General features: G+C 36.6%; 2 protein-coding genes and 1 pseudogene across 2 annotated transcripts; 2 read left to right on the forward strand and 1 right to left on the reverse strand.

Annotated features, from left to right (window-relative positions):
* The first annotated feature begins 684 nt into the window (after positions 1 to 684).
* On the forward strand, positions 685 to 3,561 carry LOC103928303 (annotated as a pseudogene).
* A 180-nt stretch (positions 3,562 to 3,741) lies between these two features.
* LOC103928288 lies at positions 3,742 to 5,557 on the forward strand. Its single transcript, XM_009337312.3, has 4 exons — positions 3,742 to 3,903; positions 4,073 to 4,187; positions 4,689 to 4,749; positions 4,819 to 5,557. Exons 1-4 carry the CDS (start codon positions 3,867 to 3,869, stop codon positions 5,377 to 5,379), a joined length of 774 nt encoding a protein of 257 aa, XP_009335587.2. The 5' UTR covers positions 3,742 to 3,866; the 3' UTR covers positions 5,380 to 5,557.
* Positions 5,558 to 18,559: 13,002 nt separating this feature from the next.
* LOC108866771 lies at positions 18,560 to 19,234 on the reverse strand. The gene is made up of 2 exons (XM_048566859.1): positions 19,217 to 19,234; positions 18,560 to 19,115 (listed from the first exon to the last, which is right to left on the reverse strand). The coding sequence occupies exon 2, from the start codon at positions 19,107 to 19,109 to the stop codon at positions 18,615 to 18,617; it is 495 nt and encodes a 164-aa protein (XP_048422816.1). The 5' UTR covers positions 19,110 to 19,115; positions 19,217 to 19,234; the 3' UTR covers positions 18,560 to 18,614.
* Positions 19,235 to 19,827: the final 593 nt, after the last annotated feature.

Below are 19,827 nucleotides of genomic sequence, written 5' to 3' on the forward strand. Positions count from 1 at the left end.
TTTGTCATCATAAGTCTTATTATATTCAAGTTCACTTTCATGTGAAGAAGATGAATCGCAGATTGAGTCGACCGAAGCAGAGGCATCATCAGCATTACAACGACTACGGCAAGGCTTGACTTGAGAACCATAAAAGTAATCATATTCTTGTTCTGGTTCTGGAAAGTAAGGTTCTCCATAATCTTCTTCTTCTGGTTCTGGATAAATAACTTCGTGGTATTCAGGTTTACAGTCATCATCCCCTAAATCATCATCAAAATGACAGAATTCATCATGATCGCCATCAAGTTGAGAGCTTTCGCAATCGTGATCGTGACAGCTTTTGTCCTGCTCATATCCTTGCTGTGGTTCTGGGAGATATGAACCAGCATCATCATCAAGTTCACAACTTTCTGGCTCGCAAGTTACATAAGCTGAATGATCAGGAGAACAAGCACAACCAACACTTTGTGGACTGTATGCCTCATACTCAAAGGGGTCATCGTAACGCTTAATTTCAGAACCAGAAGAAGAAGAAAAGTGTTGAGATTCTTCTTGTGGGAGGTTTCTGAAGCGGAAACGCTTAAATTTCTTGGAACCACGCACACGAGGATTGCTGGGTTTAAAGGCACACTTGACTTTCGGTGGTATTATGCTTTTGTGGTTGGAATTGGAAGCCATCGATTCAAACAACGCGGAGAATTAATGCAACGAAATCAAAGAACGAATGACACACAGAATGCGGAGAACGCAAAGCAATTGAAGAAGGAGAAGACAATGCGAAATAGAGGTCGAATCAAGAGAAGGAAGAAGAAACTGGAAACTGAGAGAATGTAATTTTGAGGGTTTCTATATCACATATATATAGTATTAGGGTTTCACGGCTGAATTCTTAATTCTACTAGGACTAGGAGACGTGGTCCGCAAGCTTTCTCCTTTTCGGTTTTTATTTCTATTTTTATTATAAAAAAAATGTAAAAAAAAAAAAAATGAAAGAAAAATAGAAATTGAATTTTGAATTTGAGAAATAAAAGTATACCGTTGCAACTAATTGGCATTGCTGCTGCCATCGACTTTCCACTTTAAATCTTGCGCGGCCAAACCCTAATTTTTCCAAATTAAATCCCGAATAAAACGGGGAAGAATTCGCTGTTGGCAGTGTGGGCAACTTGGAAGAATTTGGTTTGCACCAAAAGCCGAACCGGTTGAATAAGTTCTATGGGCCAATGACCCAAATTACCCTCCCAAATCCCAAAAAATAGAATTTAACATGTCCAAATTTGCAACTCTATTTTTTCCCTCCCATCTCGATTGCGGATTAATAAACAAGCAATTAGAGTAATCAAAATATATATTCTTCCCCTTTTGATCCAAGAATTGTCCATATTGTTTATTGTCATGATTAATACTTACGTTTGTATACTTCTACTTTCGATTATCATTGTGGTTACCTCAAATAAATTCCAGGCCTCTTATTACATTTGAAGTCCTGCTATGTATGATATTGAGACATTCCGGGATCCAACACAGGTTCACAACTTCGTGTGGTATAGACATATAACTAAGCCAAGTGAAAACAACGGTTTAACATTTGCTCAAGTCCCTTACTTCGTTGATTTTTCGGTAGCAAACTGGATACTTGAAACGCAAGTATATACTATTAACAGTTCACACACCTCTTATTTACCATATGTAAATTTTACGACACGTTTCCTCTAACTCTTTGCTGGTTAGTAATGGATGGCTCTATGTTAATGGAGTTGCAAAGAAGGAAGATTTGGTCGCAGAATCGCCCACTTATGTATTGAATTTAAATGAGAGCACCGGACTAACTATTTTTCATGTTCAGTATTTTTCCATTTTTTTTGTTAGTATTCTCCGTTCAATTCAACTTCTACAACGAACTTGACCCTATCAAAAATAAATTTCTCACATTATTCGTCTCACATACATAATTTGCCATGTCTTGTATGATCAGGGGACCCCTTTCCATCAAAAACATCATTGGAAGATGACATGTAACATGGTTACCATAGACCTCCACTCAGTTGAAACTTCATTAATTTGAATGAAGAATCAGTTAACAAATATTAAGCCAGAATACGTAATCTCTGAAATGATTAATACATCATTAATCAGTATATAAATGAAAATATGATGACGAAGTGCTAAAGATAGTATGCTGTCCTCTTGAACAATGCATGAAAACACAAAATTGTGGAATTGTAAACTTTCATTAATTCGAATGAAATTAGTTTACATCTAAACCAAGATACATAAACATCTCAAATGAATAATACATCATTAATCATAAACATCTTTTTAATTTCTCAAAATTTTAAGGTCTCTGTATGCAAAATTTGGGAGGATGATTTGTGCAAGGAAGGTGTTTGATGAAATGACGCACACGAGTCGAGTGTCGTGGACAGCTCTTATTTGTGGGTATGCAAGGTCTGGAGACGTGGGTAGTGCAAGAAGGCTTTTTGATCAAATGCCTGACAAGGACTCAGCTGCATTTAACGCGATGATTGATCGTTATGTCAAACTGGGAGATATGGGCTCGGCTCGCAGTTTGTTTAATGAGATGGCGGATAGGAATGTGGTGTCTTGGACCAGTATGATTTCTGGTTACTCCCATCATGGTGACATACATTCCGCTAGATCACTCTTTAATGCCATGCCTAAGAAGAATCTTTTTTCTTGGAATGCGATGATTGGAGGTTATAGTCAAAACAACCAACCCCATGAAGCCTTGAAGTTATTTCAGGAAATGCAGTCAACTACATCGCTCGAATTGGATGGTGCGACTGTTGTGAGCATTCTTCCAGCTATTGCACATTTGGGAGCCTTGGATTTAGTGTTGTTGGGTTGACAAGGTCGTATGGAGGAAGAAGCTTGATAGGATAACTAATGTTGGCACTGCGCTTGTTGACATGTACGCAAAATGTGGTGAAATTAGAAAGGCCAAGAGACTTTTTGATGAGATGCCTGAAAAAGAAACAGCTTCCTGGAATGCTCTGATAAATGGCTTTGCAGTCGATGGCCATGGCGAGGAGGCACTGGAGATATTTTTGGATATGCAGAAAGAGATTTTTATGCCAAATAATATTACGTTTACTGTGGTCTGGTAGAGGAAGGGAAAAGGTGGTTTAAAGCAATGGAGGGCTTCGGGCTCATCCCACAGATTGAGCATTATGGTTGCATGGTAGATCTGTTGGGAAGGGCGGGATGCTTGGAAGAAGTTGAGAAATTGATCGAAGCCATGCCTTATGATGCTGACGGAATAATTTTGAGTTCTTTTCTTTTTGCGTGCGGCCATTATGGGGATGTCACAAGAGCGAACGAAGTTTTGAAGAAGGTGGCCAAGCTGGAGCCAGGGAATGATGGAAACTGTGTAATGATTAGAAATTTGTATGCCAGAAGGAGAAGGTGGAGTGATGTGGAGGAAATTAAGAGGTTGATGAGGAAGAATAAAGCAAATAAGGAGATTGGTTGTTTATCAAGTTATACAGGAAAGCATACAATGGCGAGCAAAGACACCTCCATTTTAGCCGCGACTTCCATAACTTTTTTGTAAACTCATTCACCAAACAGCTCGCTTATTAAGCAAGAAAGAAGGAATATTTAGGCAACTATAAGATAGGGAACAACTTCAGTTGCCTGTCCTAAGGTAGCAATTGTCCAAACTTCCAAGCTAAGAAGCAGATTTCAAATGAGGATGAAAATTGGAAAGCCTAAGATCAGATGCCTTGCTTGCACCTACTAAACTGGACATTCACTAAGCCCTCAAACCGCTCTGTCCTCTCTCTCTCTCTCTCTCTCTCTCAATACATACACACACACACACACACATTGTTTTGGACCTGCTGGTACCGGGATTCTAAAGAATGGGACTGTCTATGAGTTTCATGGGATTGGGAGGAGGTTGGTTCTTTTTCTTTTTCATGTTATAGAGTTTGCATTCGGAGTTTTTAGTTTCGTGTTTGTTTTCATTTCTCAAATTCTTTTTGCAGTAGTTTTTTCTTTCTTTTGTTGATGATACTATGTTGAATAATTTTATACAATTCTTCTAACGATCTTGAGCTGTCTATAGGGCTGCCATCCGGCTGGACGCTAAACATTTTAATGGCAACGCTGTACGATCAGTTCATCAAGAAAGATATCCAAAATTTTGAGGAATTCCAGTTCGCCATTCTCGATATCTTCAAGTAAGCTTATTATACGAGTACAGCGAGAAGTAAAATACGTGATTTTGAATAATAAGATACAAGACTGAACTCAAATCACCTAAACACTATTACTTCAAAAGTCACTCATAATTAGCCTTTTTTCACAACTAAACAAGCAACCATTTCAGTCACTCATAATGGTTTCCAGTTTTTACATGATTGCACTTGAGAAAAATGAAAACTTCTCTGTTTTACCCTAAAGCATATTGTTATAAACATAGCATCTAATACTTTGCCATTAGATTTCCTAAATCTCTACTAAGTGTCTTTTTCTTTTTAATTAGCCTTAATCATATTCTTGCAAAAATATTAATATTATGACCCAAATTTCATTAGATTTCCTAAATTTTGGACAAAGAATATCAAGCTATAAATATGCCTGTTCCTTTTACAATTTCGAGTTTCTTGTATGTGTTTCTGTATCAAATGTACCATCACACAAAGCATCTAATACTTTGCCATTGACACAATCTTCCCCAGCACTTTTAATTCTTCTCTGCCCGGTAAACACTACGAAGTGCCGTTGCGCAAGGAAATCGAGGTCAGTTCAAATTAACAGTGCGTCTTCACTTGCCAAGCTTCTCTTCTCTAACACACTAACTATTAGCAGGATATGTTCGTAAGTTGGAAAAATGCCAAAGTGCAAGACAGGAGGGACATCTTCATCCAATTCATGAAGGACAATGTAAGGCTAAGCAAGGTCGATAACGCTACCGTGATAACAGGAGTTGTAACGCCGCCAGTAGCCATGGCTGTTAAAAGAGCAGGGGAGAGAGTGCCCCAGCTGAAAATGATCAAGGCCATTCCTGACGTCTTTTTCGTGCCATCAGCAACAGTGTTGGCTCTCATTTCTGTTAACATTTCCAGAAGAATTTTCACGGCAAAAAAAGCATCTTCGACACACTCCGAACCTGATATCCAGATGAAGACCGAAACGATTGGCGAAGCCAGAGCACCGCAAGGAGGTGCGCCCGCACCTTTGGTCATCGGAAATTCCCATGAGAAGCGAGAAATACGCCCCTCTAACCTGCACAGAAGACCTTCGGTCATCGAAAATTCCCATGGGGAGCAAGAAATACGCCCCTCCAATCCGATCAGAAGGTGGTGTTTGACGAAATGCCTAAATGAAGACTGCATCTACTGCGCACGACCTTGTAGCTTTGAATCATGAATGTTTCACCTCTGCAATTTCTTTCCAACTTTGGATAATATATATGTGTGGTTTAACTACTTATGCCATTTCATTTACTTTTACCATTTACAGTCTAAGAATTACTGAAGTATGAATATATATATAGAGTATCTTAACAAATATGTTGTAACGATTTGAGTGCTTTTGGTTTGAACATAATCGTGTTGAAGTTGTTGAGAATGAATAATCTGCCAGAAATTTTTGTAGTATGAGCGTTGGTGCGCGACTCAAATGAGTAGATGCATATTGTAGGAATGACCTACAGAAATTTGCAAATTGCAGCCTTTTCTTGACCAAAACTCGGTAAAATACCAAAATTATTTCGATCTTTTGGTCCGGGATCGGAATTGAGCCTTCAAGCCCAATTTGTTCGGCTTTTTTATTTTATATGGATTTTGGGCTGAAATTTGGAGCCGATGGATGAGTAACTAATTTTGAGCCCAATTTGGTGAGCCCAATCCATACCAATTTAATTAGCCCAATACATGCAAATTCTATTTATCGCCACAGTTCTTTACACAAGTTATAATTTTATACTAACAAACTAGTAGCAAATCATGTTCATCATTTTATCAATGTATCATTAGTAATATACTAGCAAACCACTTAAATTTAAAAAAAAAAAAAATAAAAAATAAAAAAAAAGGAAAGAAGACATGCAATCAAAATAAAATAAGTTAAAGTTACAAATCAAAAAGCAAAAAATAAGTTGCAAACTTAAGTTCCAAGTGAATTTAAAATTATTTGTTCAAACTTGAAGGTACAAGTTCATGAAGATTTTCCCCTGCATCATCGGAAGCCACAAAGATTGAGTACATTAGTCTCTATTCATAGATCATCCTTACAAAAATTCGATTCAATCCGAAACTATTTGCCTATTTAATTATCACAAAGAAATTTTATTGTTTCTTATAGAAATAAGTGTTCGTCAATTTCTTTGAGTCTCAATTATTAGATTTGGCTAATATTTTGTAAGAATGATTTAAGAAGTGCAACTTGAAAAATAGACGATTCAGATCGTTGGAAGTTCGATGTGGTGTGAACTCTACAACAAATCCTCATTTAAAAAAAAAAAATGAAAATCCATTCCTTTAAAGGCCTCCATATTATGTATGTATAGTTCACTAATGAGAGCACTTGAAACACCAAATATTTATTCAGGATTGGAGATCAAAAAGCTTATCGAGAGACGATCGCCTTTGTGATGTTTACTTTTGTGCTTATCCTTTGTCTTCTTTTCTAAGGCACAATAGCATATCAATGTCAATGTGATAAGTAACTTCCCATAAAGAAGCTCATCGTTATTCAACTAAAAACATTCCAATTTAGTACGATTACATGCAGAGATATATTCTACCATGAACAAGCTATGTGTATAAATTTACGCTTAAGTACCACAAGCACTTCAAGCTCACGCTAAGCGCATTACACCCGTCTAATGCAAACTAGTACAGGCTTGCACTAAATGGATCCATTCTGAGTGTAAGTGCATGAGTGTGAACATACACGTGAAGCTCATTCTGACTACAGAATAAGTACTAACACAAATGAATGCATGGCATGATAACACAATATTTCATATAAACACTTTCGGAAATCATATATCATATATAGGTTGGAAACAAAAGCCAACTCATTGATATAATTCGTAACTGCCTTGCCCTGCCTGACCTTTGAAATCCTTGAGATTAGTCTCCTATATTAGAAACCACTATTTGATCATTTTACTACTCAAAACTCATAATCACTAAGGAAAAGGCTCTAAGTTTCCTTTGTTTGCTCATGTCAGGTGTTAAAAGTGCTTGAAAAAAACGCTCACATGCCGCCACGCGCCGGTGGTCAGTCGTTATCGCTGGTGGTGCAGTTGTCGTTGGATTTTTTTTATTCCACCCTTTTGTTTTGTACATGATCGTTAATGAAGTCTAAATTTTTGTTATTTATTATGCACCTTCCTTTTCCTTTGGCAAAATTAGAATCCCCTGCAACTTTTTAATAATTTTTAGATCAAACATTTGTTTCTTTTTAAGATTTGATTAAGACGCTTAAACGAACAACCACATCAGCATTTGTTGTTTATTTAAATTACATATTTTTTAAGCTAAAATTCTAATTATCGGTTTCCAAATATGTCCTTTTAAGAGTTTTTTTTTTGGGTAAATCTCAGTTTACTACCCTCAAGTTTCGTGGTTTTTAACGTTTACTACATGAAGTTTTTTTCGTCCCAAAGTCATACCTAAAGTGTTAATTTTGGGACAATCTCATACATTTATTAGTCTGGCTATTAAATCTTCCATTAACTGATGATGTGGCACCCATGTGGACAATGACTGGGCGTCACATGTCATTGAGGGGTCCACATGGAAATTAAAAATTTAAAAAAAAAATCTCACCCAAATATAAAATATTTAAATAATTAATTAAATAAAGGTATTAAAAAAAAAAAAAAAAAAAAAAAGAACCCCTTCAACCTGACACCACCCTTCCCCTTCCAACCCACCCCTACCACCAAGCCTTTTCTCCTTCCCCAAAAACCCAGCTCCTTCCCTTCCCCAAAGACCCCAAAATTCCCTCCCTCCCTTTGCACTGGGGGCTTCCTAGAGTGATGGGTCCGATTGGGGGCGAAGGGCAAGTGATTTGGCTGAGACTACGAGTGCGACCAGAATCAGTGAGCTCAACCAAAGAAATGGGGTTTTCGGGCTCTCGAAGTTCGTTATATTTTGGGTTCTCCCTAGATTGGTGAACATGGAGGTTCGGATGGCGGAGGCGAGAGAACCACGACACCATGGCCATGGCGATCTAGGAGGTACAGAGATGGAGGGGTGTCGGGTTGGATTTTTGGGGCTGTGAGGAATGGCGGAAGGGAATAGGTTGGATTTTTGGGGAATGAGAAAAGGCTTGGTGGTAGGGGTGGGTATCAGGGAAGGGGAAGGGTGTCGGTGGGTGAGGGGTGGAGGGGATGGAAGGGTGGAGGGGTGGGAAGGGGTAGAGAGGATGGAGAGGTGTTGGGTTGAAGGGGTTATGGGTTTTATTTTTTTTTAATACTTTTATTTAATTAATTATTTTAATATTTTAAATTTAGGTGAGAATTTTTTTTTTGAATTTTTAATTTCCACGTGGACCCCTTAATGACACGTGGTGCCCAGTCATTGTTCACATGGGCACCACATTATTAGTTAACGGAAGACTTAACAGTCAGACTAACGGATGTATGAGACTATCTCAAAATTAACACTTTAGGTATGACTCTGGGACGAAAAAAAACTTCATGTAATAAATGTTGAAAATCACGAAACTTGAGAATAGTAAACTGAATTTACCCTTTTTTTAATGTGGCCTCTTTTTTAGGGGAATATTTTCTGCTTGATAATGTTTGGAAATTAATCTTCACGTTTGAAATTTATGGTCTCCCATGTTTGAAACTCGAATGGAATTTTTCATTTGTTTTTACAAATTTATCTTGTTCCCGTTTGACAATAAGAGAGGATCTTGTGTTTGCTTGGCTTCACATCAGTGTTATTGGAGCTTGATTTAAAGAGTGCAATTAATATGAATAATGCATATGGAGAATGTTTTTCTGCAGCAAGCTGTATTTTGGAAGAGATTGGTTTCGAAGTTTTAATTCTGCCTGGCAGCAATTAGATAGCAACCAAGCAACTCATCAGGTTGTGAAGAAAAGGAATTGTGACTTTCTTTCATTGATTGACGATCCTCCAGTATGGCTGGTACATTTTCTTGATACATATATGGTTTTTCCTAAATGATTATTTGAGAATGGAGTGCGAATTTGGTTCGTGTGCTACAAAAAAACACAAACAATATTTGGTACGTTCTCAGATTTATTTTTCCCTGCAATTTTTTCGTTGATTGTCTCCGGTCTGTGCTTTAACTTTTCAAAGTCTATGCCATCAATTTCATTTTCTATTCCCCATCTTTCCCATCCTCCACCTCTTTGGCTTCCCTCAAACCCATCAGATTTCAGATCAATAGCTACTTACCTTGAATGCATTTTGATGCGATAATCTCGGGATGTTCGTAGAGCTTTGGTGCAGATGTTCACACCACCACCTCATGTGGATCAGGAAGTGCATTTTGTCCCAGTTCGGGTGTTCACATCGACCCAGGCCTTAGCAAGGACTGAGGGCAGAAGAGATGAAATCAGAAGATGGCTCAGCATATAGGCTAGAAAATCTCTCACAGAGAAGGAGAGAGACTCTCACACTGGGAGAGAAAAACATACTTCACCTGTTATTAACTAATGCTCATATGTTCTTTTCCAACCTCTCATATTTCAAAAATATTATTCGTCAAAAATAAATTCTAACCAAATTATTATGACTGACTCATACGAAGAGAGGGATCGTTGAGGTTTTCTATTTTAGTGCATGAGGGAACATGGTTGGTTAGAGTTGATTTTTCTAACTTATCCATCAGTATTTCTACGCAGTAAAGTTTGAAATCCCCATATTTCCTCTCTAAAAATAAAAAATAAAAAACAAATAAAAGTCTATGCAATTAGATAGACTCGATAGTTGGGATCTAAATTTTCACTTTTTAATTGCAGTTTTTATTTTTATGAATATAAGCAATTTGTGATTTGTTTAATTACTTTTTGAAATCAAAACATAAAAAATTAACTAATCTGTTCAAACTGGGCTTATTAAATGAGCTTCTAGGTAATATTGAGGGAGATTATGTTAAAAATACGTATAAAATTCGTGAATTTTACATATATTAACAAAAATATTTAAGAATAACGTGTAGTGTACTAAACATAAAAGTACATATATATGTTGTAGGACCCTCATTTTCGTATCGCCGTACAAGGGAAATGAAGCAATGAAGACCGGATCTCCAATTAAAGAATGGAGGAATCAAGACTCGGACCTCGGGGTCTAAGCTGTTAGATCAACATGGTTATAATGACCTATACGATTTGGACCGGATCGTCTAAAGGTACCATCAAAATAATCAATCTAATAGGCACCAAAACAGTAGACAAGGGCCACCATTGTAGAGACCTACTAGGCCCTCAAGGAACGTAACTCCTAATCCTACTTTGATTAGAAGAAATCCTGAGAATTCCTATTATTGTGAGAATTAGTGTGTGCTCCAAGTAATCATTAGTCTAATGGAAAGGGAATATCTTCTTAGATTTCCTATTAGGATTCTCCCGGCTTTAATGCGGATTTTTATTCTCATAAGGACTCTCATTGAACCCTATAAATATGCCCTTTAGAATTTAAGGTAAAATGTATCACATTCTACACTCTATTCTACTACTTGACACTATAAACACTGTCGAAACTTGATAGTCACAGGGTCCTTGGTTAGTACCTCCCTAGTGCCTAGGTTCTTTTATGATCTCTTCTTCTTGTTTTGTAGGTGGCCGATAATTGTTCGTATACTAAATGATGGTGTGCGAATTTGATTTCAAAATACATGAATAGTATGTATACCGTATTTTGGAGTCTTTAAAATGTATGATTTAGCTAATCATTAAGTCATGTAAGAAATGAGAAAATATTTTAAAGAAACTACGTGAGTATATATACAATAAAGAGATATGTAAATATATATTCTACACCAAATTATTGGCAACGATACTAATTATACAATAGAATTGCGCGGTTGCAGCCGATCGACGCGTAGCAGTACAAGGCTTACTGAAAAAAATAGAGCGCGCACGTACATAACGAAAACATGAGCAAGAAATTAGAATTATATATATACGATTTCGAATTAAATAAAAAAGTTTTTCGGTTATACAACCTTAGTTTTGCGTTATATATATAATCTATTTGTGGGCTTATTAAAATACATTATTTCGAATCTTTGATGTCATCAGTCGGCTAATATTCCCTTAGCACAATATAACATAAATCATCGGCTAGATTGTAAGTTTAATCATATGGTAATTCTTGTCTAAATATTTGCCTTGTTCAAAAGTTGTACACAAACATACAAAATTGTACGTTTGGTCACTTTTTTTTTTTTTTTTTGAGTACATCGATATTTTTTCATTAAGGAAAGGGGGAGTTCGGTTAAGTTACACATTGGAAAACCTAATTTGGTATCAAATTCACCATCCACGAGATTCGAACCTAAGACCTATCATTTTCAAGTAAATAGGAATACCACCAGACCGTTTTGCTGAATGACCAACCCTTATTAAAGACCTTAAATATTTTTTCGCCTTAATGATTTGAATCTTGATGTGGCAAACTTATTTTATACATGAAGATCTATACACACTTCTAAAACGATATGATTCCCTTCAAACGAAGGAACTTGATATATGTATAATCCCAAGCAATATATTTGTGATAATTCCAAGTGGCTTTTGGCTATAATGATTTCTGAAAATGGAATAACAACTTACTTTAGTCTCTGACAATGGAAATCGATAGAAGTGGTCCTTGAGTTTGTCTATCGTAAATTATTTGTCATTTCGTGAAAAATCTGTCAATATTCTCATTAACTGAAAGAGTTAGTTTGACAAACATACCCTTAAAAATGTGGCCATGTGGTTGTTCACGTGACAATTTAATGAGAATATTGATAGATTTTTCATAGACTGACCAAAATAATTTACGGTGGACAAACTTAATGACCACTTCTATTGATTTTCATTGTTCAAGAAAATTGATGAGTTATGCAAATCTCAATGACCATTTTTATTAAAAAAGAAAAGTCATCCGTCGGCTTCTAGTTGGAGTCATTATCAAGTATGCAGCCACCAAGACACCAACCAACATTGAGATACAATAATTCAGGCCAAGGAAATGACCTGTCCTGTGTCATTGCCCGGAGCCTGGTCTCCATCCACTTTGGATCTCTATAAAAACCTTGCCAGTACTTTCAACCCAGTTCAAGGGAAAAAGAGAATCTCGTACCTCTAAATTAAATAGAAATATTATCCTCAAAACATAAATAAGAAATTATATCAGGAGATTCTTCAAACCATGAAACTTGAGTATCCAAAGTTAATCCCAATCTCACGAGCCGATGTGCAATCTTTTTCGTCTCACGTCGACCAAACATAGCCTTCCAATTCTGAAAAGACTGCAACATTTGCCTGGCGTCAAGCAAAACATTACCAAACATACCACTGCATAGCGCTACCTTGTCACTCTGCAAAGCATTAATAACCATCATTGCATCCCGCTGCACTTCTAGTTGCGTCACTCCCAGATTACGCGCAAATAGAACTGCTGCCCGAGCAGCCATGATTTCTGCCAAAATTGCCGAGCTAACTCCTTCTCATCTCGCACCACGACACCAACACCCCCTCTTTCGCCTATTTCATCCCACGCCCCATCAAAGTTACATTGAACCCATCCCACACCAGGATTCTCCCATTTATGAGGGGTTGTCCGACTGCTGCCCTGCTTCGAATCATGGCATTTCCTAAATTCCTGCAACCACGCTTGTGATTTGCAAACAATTTCCACCTGATTCAATGCCCTTCCATTCCATAAAAAAGAGTTGAGTTCTTTCCAGATACTCCATATTAGAATCAAAGCTAGATCAAAACTTTGACTGTAAGTAACCCTGCCACCTCCACCAACCACATACGGAAACCACCATGGAATTGTCGGTCCGTTCGCAAGCATTAGAGGCCATTTGAAGTCACTGTTTTCGAAATATATAAAAAAAATAAATGATATATATGAGTCACTGACAAATGGATGAATCAATTAATTAAACCCAAGAAATTAGTAACTTAATTATTTAGTAAACAAATATTGTGACATTTAATGCATGTGGGAAACCTTAATCAATAATGAAGTTCCATGGAAATGATAACAGTACTGTTAAGAAAGTTACAAATCTGAGCATGCCTCATTGCCCACATATAAACACACACAACACAAGGCCTAAACCACAACAACACTACTCCATCCTTCAACCTCCAAATGCATAATCAAAACCAGCTCGAAAACCCTAATGAGTAAAAATGTATCAAGATATTTGCTTCGATTTTGATTTTGCTCTTTTGGAAAACGACTACAACAACCTTCATAAAGCACCATAGATGTTGCAATAATAACAATGAACCAAAGGAAGCTGGTGGGAGAACTTATAAGAAAAAAAGTCAGCGAAGGCAACAAAGTTGTCAAAGATAAGTTCATGGAAGGTGGTGGTGTGAACACCCGAACCAGAACAAAATGCACTTCCCGATCCATGAGAGATGGTTGTGTGAACATTTGCACTGAAGCTCTACTCACATCCCAAGATTATCGCATCAAAACACGTTCAAAGTAATTGGCTAAGGATCAAAAATCTGGTGGGTTTAAGGAAAGCCAAAGAGGTGGAGGACGGGAAAGATGGGGAATATAAAATGGAATTGATGGCATAAAAATTGAAAGCTAAAGCACATATCGGAGACAATCAATAGAAAAATTGTAGGGAAAACTAAATCTGAGAGCTACCGACCTAGGCCTTAGCAGGGACCGACGGTAGAATAGATGAAATTGAATGACGGCTCAGCATACAAGCTAGAAAATCTCTCACAATGAGAGAGAAAAACTCTCATAGTGGGAGAGAGACTCTCACAATGGAAGGGAAAGATGTACTTTACCCGTTGTTAACTAATGCACATATGCTCTTCTCCAACCTCTCTCATATTTCGATTATAAGTGAGAGATCTTAGATTTGATTTTCGTCGAATACAAATTCTAACCAAATTATTGTGGCTGACTCATACTAAGAGAGAGATAGAGAGATCCTAGAGAATTTCTATTTTAGTGCATGAGGGAACATGGTTGGTTAGAGTTGATTTTTCTAACTTATCCCCAAGTATTTATACGCAATAAAGTTTGAAATCCCCATCATGTTTCCTCTCTACAAATAAAAAAAGATAAAAGTCTACGCAATCAGATATGCTCAATAGTTAGGATTTGAACTTCCACCTTTTGATTTCAGTATTTATAAAAGCTGAAAACTTTAACTATATTTTTCTGTGGATCCAACAATACTCTCTATATAAACAATTCGTGATTTGCTTAATTATATTTTTGAACTCAAAACATAAAAAAAATAACTAATTTGGTTCAAACTGGGCCTATTAAATGAGCTTCTAGGTAATATTGAGGGAGATTATGTTAAAAATACGTAGAATTGAGAAATTTATATATATTAACAAAAATGTTTAAAAAGGACGTGAGTTAGATATAAAAAGTACATATATATGTTGTGGGACCCTGATTTTTGTACCACCGTATCAAGGCAAATGAAGCAGTGAAGACTGGATCTCCAATTAAAGTATTGAGGATCCAGGGAAGTGGATTGATTCGAATCAAAACTCCGACCTCAGGGTCTAAAATGTTAGATCAGCATGGTCATAATGACCTGCAGATATGATCTGGACCGGATCGTATAAAGGTACTATCAAAATAAGTCAATCTAATAGACAGTAGAACCGTAGACATGGGCCGCCATTGTAGAGACCTACTAGGCCCTCAAGGAACGTAACTCCTAATCCTACTTTGATTAGGAGAAAATCTTGGGAATTCCTATTATTATGGGAATTAGCGTGTGTTTCAAGTAATCATTAGCTTAATCGAAAAGGAAATATCTTTTTAGGTTTCCCAATTAGGATTCTCCCGACTTTAATACATATTTCTATTCTCACAAGGACTTTAATTGAATACTATAAATACGCCCCTTAGGGTTTGAGGTAAATGTATGACATTCTACACTATATTCTACTACTTGTTCTGCTACTTGACACTGTAAATGTTGTCATAACTTGATCGTCAAAGTGTCCTTGGTCGGTACCTCCCTGGTGCCTAAGGTCTTTTATGATCTCTTCTTCTTGTCTTATAGGTGGCCGATGATTGTTCATATGCTAAGGGTCCAGAGGGCCAGAGGGCCGAAAATAGCCCGAAAACCGTCTCCAACCGAGGGTTAGGCCAAATGGCTGTGGAATCTGAGAGGGCCCCACGAAATTGGTGCAGCCAGCTAGCCAGCCCGGGGCTGACCAGAAAATATAGCATTTTTGTCGGTTATAACCGACATGAATATATTTATATTAAAAATTAAATGTATTCCTCTCGGTTATAGCTGACATTAAATTTGAATTCTAATTTTTTTTTCTTATAAATACCTAAACCATTCATTAAATTTAAATTCTAATTTTTTTTGGTTTTTTGGGCTAGTTATCGTTGTAGTTTTTAAATTTATGTTGTTGGATTTGAATTTAAGTTGTTGTAGTTTTTAAATTTAAATAATAAATTATGTTTGGCCCTATGGTCCTTTGGTCCTCGGTTGGAGACGGAGACAAATATGACTCTGTACTGTTTATTAAAATATTAATATGACCCTCTGGCTAGCCATCGGTTGGAGATGGCCTAAATGCTGGCGTGCGAATTTGATTTCAATATATGTGAATGGTATATGTACTGTATTTTGAAGTTTTAAAAATGTATGATTTAGCTAATCATTAAGACATGCAGAAAATGAGAAAATATTTTAAAAAAACTACGTAAGTATATATATAATAATTATGCATAATATATATTCTACACGAAATTATTGACTATGATAGTAATTATACAATAGAGTATCTGCATGCCTGGTTGCTGCCGACCCATGTGTAGCGGTACAAGGCTTACTTAAAAAAAAAAAAAAAAAAAAAATAGAGCAAGCACGTACATAACAAAAACATGAGCAAGAAATTAGAATTATATACATACGATTTCAATTTAAATAACAAGTTTTATGGTTAGACAACCTTAGTTTTGCGTTACATATTAATCTATTTGTGGGCTTATTAAAATATATAATTTCGAATCTTTGATGTCATCGGTCAGCTAATATTCTCTTAGCACAATATAACATAAATCATCGTTGTGGGTTTTGAATACAACGATCAATTCAATCGATCCCACGCAGTTTGTAAGTAACTAAATCTACATCATTTTCATTGGAGACTAATTTACCTTATGCCAATATACTATTGTAGCTCCATAGGTTGAACACTGAAATGTGCAACCGTGCAACCTTCAAGCGTCTGACCTTTCGGTCATAAAATGAAACAGTGACTACGACATGGAGTAAAAAAAAATTCAAGTAACTTGTACCGACTCCATAATATGTTTTCCGATTGCATACTTGCATATCTCATTCCTGAATCATACCTCAACCATTTTGAGCCCTTTGTCTAATAAATCTTTTATTTTAACCATATTCCAGTAGACCCCCTTGTACTTTTACCACTTGCAAAAATAGGGATAAAAACACTTAAAATACTTACAAGAGTACAAGGTTATTGTAGTATAGCAACTCAAGCAAGGTCTTTTTCCACAAAGATTGAATGAATAATTTATGTAAATACTGAATCTCAATTAATTATTTGAAAATAAAGATTGGAAAAGGTTGATTTTGAATTTAAAAATAATAAAAACGAATTTAATTAAAAACAATTAAAGAAATTAACTAGAGAACAATTTAAAGAAAATCAATTGTAAAAGTCTAGGGGTTCCGCCGTCCCCTTAACAATCCTATGCAATTTTACCAATTACTTATGAATTTCTACATACATGCTTTGAAGATTAGGTTTTCCTAATACATATTTTCCTCGTGATGTTTAAGCGAAAACGTATATCTAACATGCAATCCGTCTGTGATGTTCAGATCAAATATAAACATGTAAGACTCATTAAGCTTTGTAAAAATCCTTTGAAAAACCACGCAACCCTTAAGAGCGTGATGTTCGCCTTAAGTGAACTTACAATTACAAATCACAAGAAGTCCTCCTCAATTTCAGGGTGATGTTCCAACAGAAATTACATCAAATTACTTGTCTAAAAACCCTAATGGTCGCGAATCATTAAGACAATTAGATAGTTTAATCGTGGTGATTAATAATTCAAAGCAAGCATGCATCCATTCATAAGCAAATTAATAAAATCACATATTCATGCTAAGGCTCAAGGCTTCGCCCTAGCAAAAGTACTAGTTACAAACAATCATAGTAAAATATTAGTAAGAACAAGAATAGAAAACACGTGAAAAATAAACTTGAATTGTCAAAGGCTTATGCGTGCATTTCCACCTCTCATTCCTTTCTAACCGTAATGGCTAAAAAGTCTTATTTATACTACTACAAAATAAAACCCTAAAAAGTCTTAGAATAAAACTAGTAAACATAATAAAATAATAAAACAGAAAATAGAAGGTTTCCCATTTAAATTGAAATTCAGACTTCTCAGAAAATCAGACTTTTGACCGACCAAATCAACTCCGATTTGGTCCAAAAATGTCTCTTTTGAAAGCTGGAGACGTCCCTATAAATCCTCAGAAGGAATATTTCTCAAAATATGCCATCTTGACCTCCAAAATACCCAAAACATCCAGAAACGTCAATCTGGGAAAGTTACGCGCACTAGTACAAAAAATACTTTAGGTGACGTAGGTCCTTCGTCGCGCAAAGTCAAAAAAACGTCGCGCAAAAATTTGCGTGACGAACCTTCGTCGCGCGACAGGCGTCGCGCCACGCCTGTGAAAGAAGGTTTTGCGCGACGAAGAAGTTACATGCGTGACGCAAAGTGTCTTTGCGTGACGTAGTAACATGCGTCACGCAAAGTGGGTTGGCGTGACGTAGGTGTGCGTCACGCAAAGTGTCTTTGCGTGACGTAGTAACATGCGTCACGCAAAGTGGGTTGGCGTGACGTAGGTGTGCGTCACGCAAAGTGTGTTGGCGTGACGTAACATGCGTCACGCAAAGTGGGTTGGCGTGACGTAGGTGTACGTCACGCAAAGTTGGTTGGCGTGACGTAGGTGTGCGTCACGCAAAGTGGGTTGGCGTGACGTATGATGCGTCACGCAAAGTGGGTTGGCGTGACGTAGGATGCGTCACGCAAAGTCGGTTGGCGTGACGTAGGATGAGTCACGCAAAGTCGGTTGGCGTCACTCAAAGACACTTTGCGTGACACATACCTACGTCACGCAAACCCACTTTGCGTGACCTATGGAACTTCTTCGTCGTGCAAACTTTTTATGTTTTTATTTTTTTTTAATTTTTTGACAAAAATATTTTTGATTTATTAATATTTTTTATTTAATTTTTAATAAATATTGTAATTATTCTAAACAATAAACAATAAACCAAGAAAAAATTTAATTATAAACCATATATATGAAAATGTGCATACAAGATGTCTAAACAAAAAAAGATAAAACTACAACAAGTAGTCTTCTAGGTTTGAAAACTACTGGGTATTGGGTAGGTGAGGTGGCTGGGAGGTCGAAGGTGGAGTAAGATCAGGTGCTGGTAGCTGGATTTGGAGACCGGACACCGCTAAGGCATGTACAATCATACTCATCTGGGCCTTCATCTGTTCGTTCTCAGCTCTCATCTGCTCGTTCTCCGCCTTTATATGCTCGCTCTGGGCCCTCATCTGCTCACTTTGGGCCTTTATCTGCTCGTCCTGGGCTGCAAGCTGACCTTTAAGGGTTGTCACTTCCTCCTTCAGGGCGTTGACCTCTCCTGTGGTCGATTTGGAAGAAGAGGCACCCGTCTCACAAACCCGCGCCTTCCCCATACCCCGAACAACCTTGCCATGACGACGACCGTACTTTTGATCCAGGACCTCAGTCATGATCTGAAAACCTACATCCTCGGGTAAAGTGACGTCCTCCATCGGGGTTTCCAAGGGAAGTTGCGATGTTGCTTCTTGGAGAACAACATCGCCCTTTTCCACCATAGTAGCCTGTAATAATAAAGAAAAAACGTATAATGGTTAATAACAAAATATAAATAATATTTGAACGATTCATAAATATAAGAATAATAACAATTACATCTAGTTACATGAAGCTACTCAGCGATCTCATTGCCAGGTCGAACGTAAACGTCCTTGAACACGTCGATAATAATCCAATATCAAAAGCTTATAGTTTTATATATGTCAGTAATAATCCACAATATCTCAATTTTTTTCCAAGCAAAAATAAATATCTCAACAAATAAGTGTAGTTTGTTATGAAAAAATTATTTCCAGTTCCATATCAAAATCTATTTACATCCCTATGTTCTATAAAGAACAATTGATATGAAAAAATTATCTTATTTACATCCATGTAGTATAATACGCAGTAAAAAATTATCTTATTCATCGCCAAATATTTGATTTTTCGCTGTGGTTTGTTATTTTACCGAATTTGGTTGTTGATATTTCGTATTTTTTATCGTTCATTTGTGTTCTATTGGGGTTGTATTTTGCTAGAATTTCATAGAATTTGATTTGGCTGCGTAACTGATTGGCTTAAAATTTTGTGAGATTAAATATTTCTTGAATTTGATCATTAGATTTCCCTTTTTTTTTTTTCGCTTTTTTTTTTTTTTTTTTTTTTTTTGCAAATATCTTGTTTTCTAGGTCCCAACTTTTGACATTGTTGTTCAGTAGTTTACTCTTCTTTGCA

The sequence above is a fragment of a genome, unplaced genomic scaffold (assembly GCF_019419815.1).
Source record: "Pyrus x bretschneideri cultivar Hongxiangsu unplaced genomic scaffold, Pyrus_bretschneideri_v1 Contig43, whole genome shotgun sequence".
Taxonomy (NCBI): domain Eukaryota; kingdom Viridiplantae; phylum Streptophyta; class Magnoliopsida; order Rosales; family Rosaceae; genus Pyrus; species Pyrus x bretschneideri.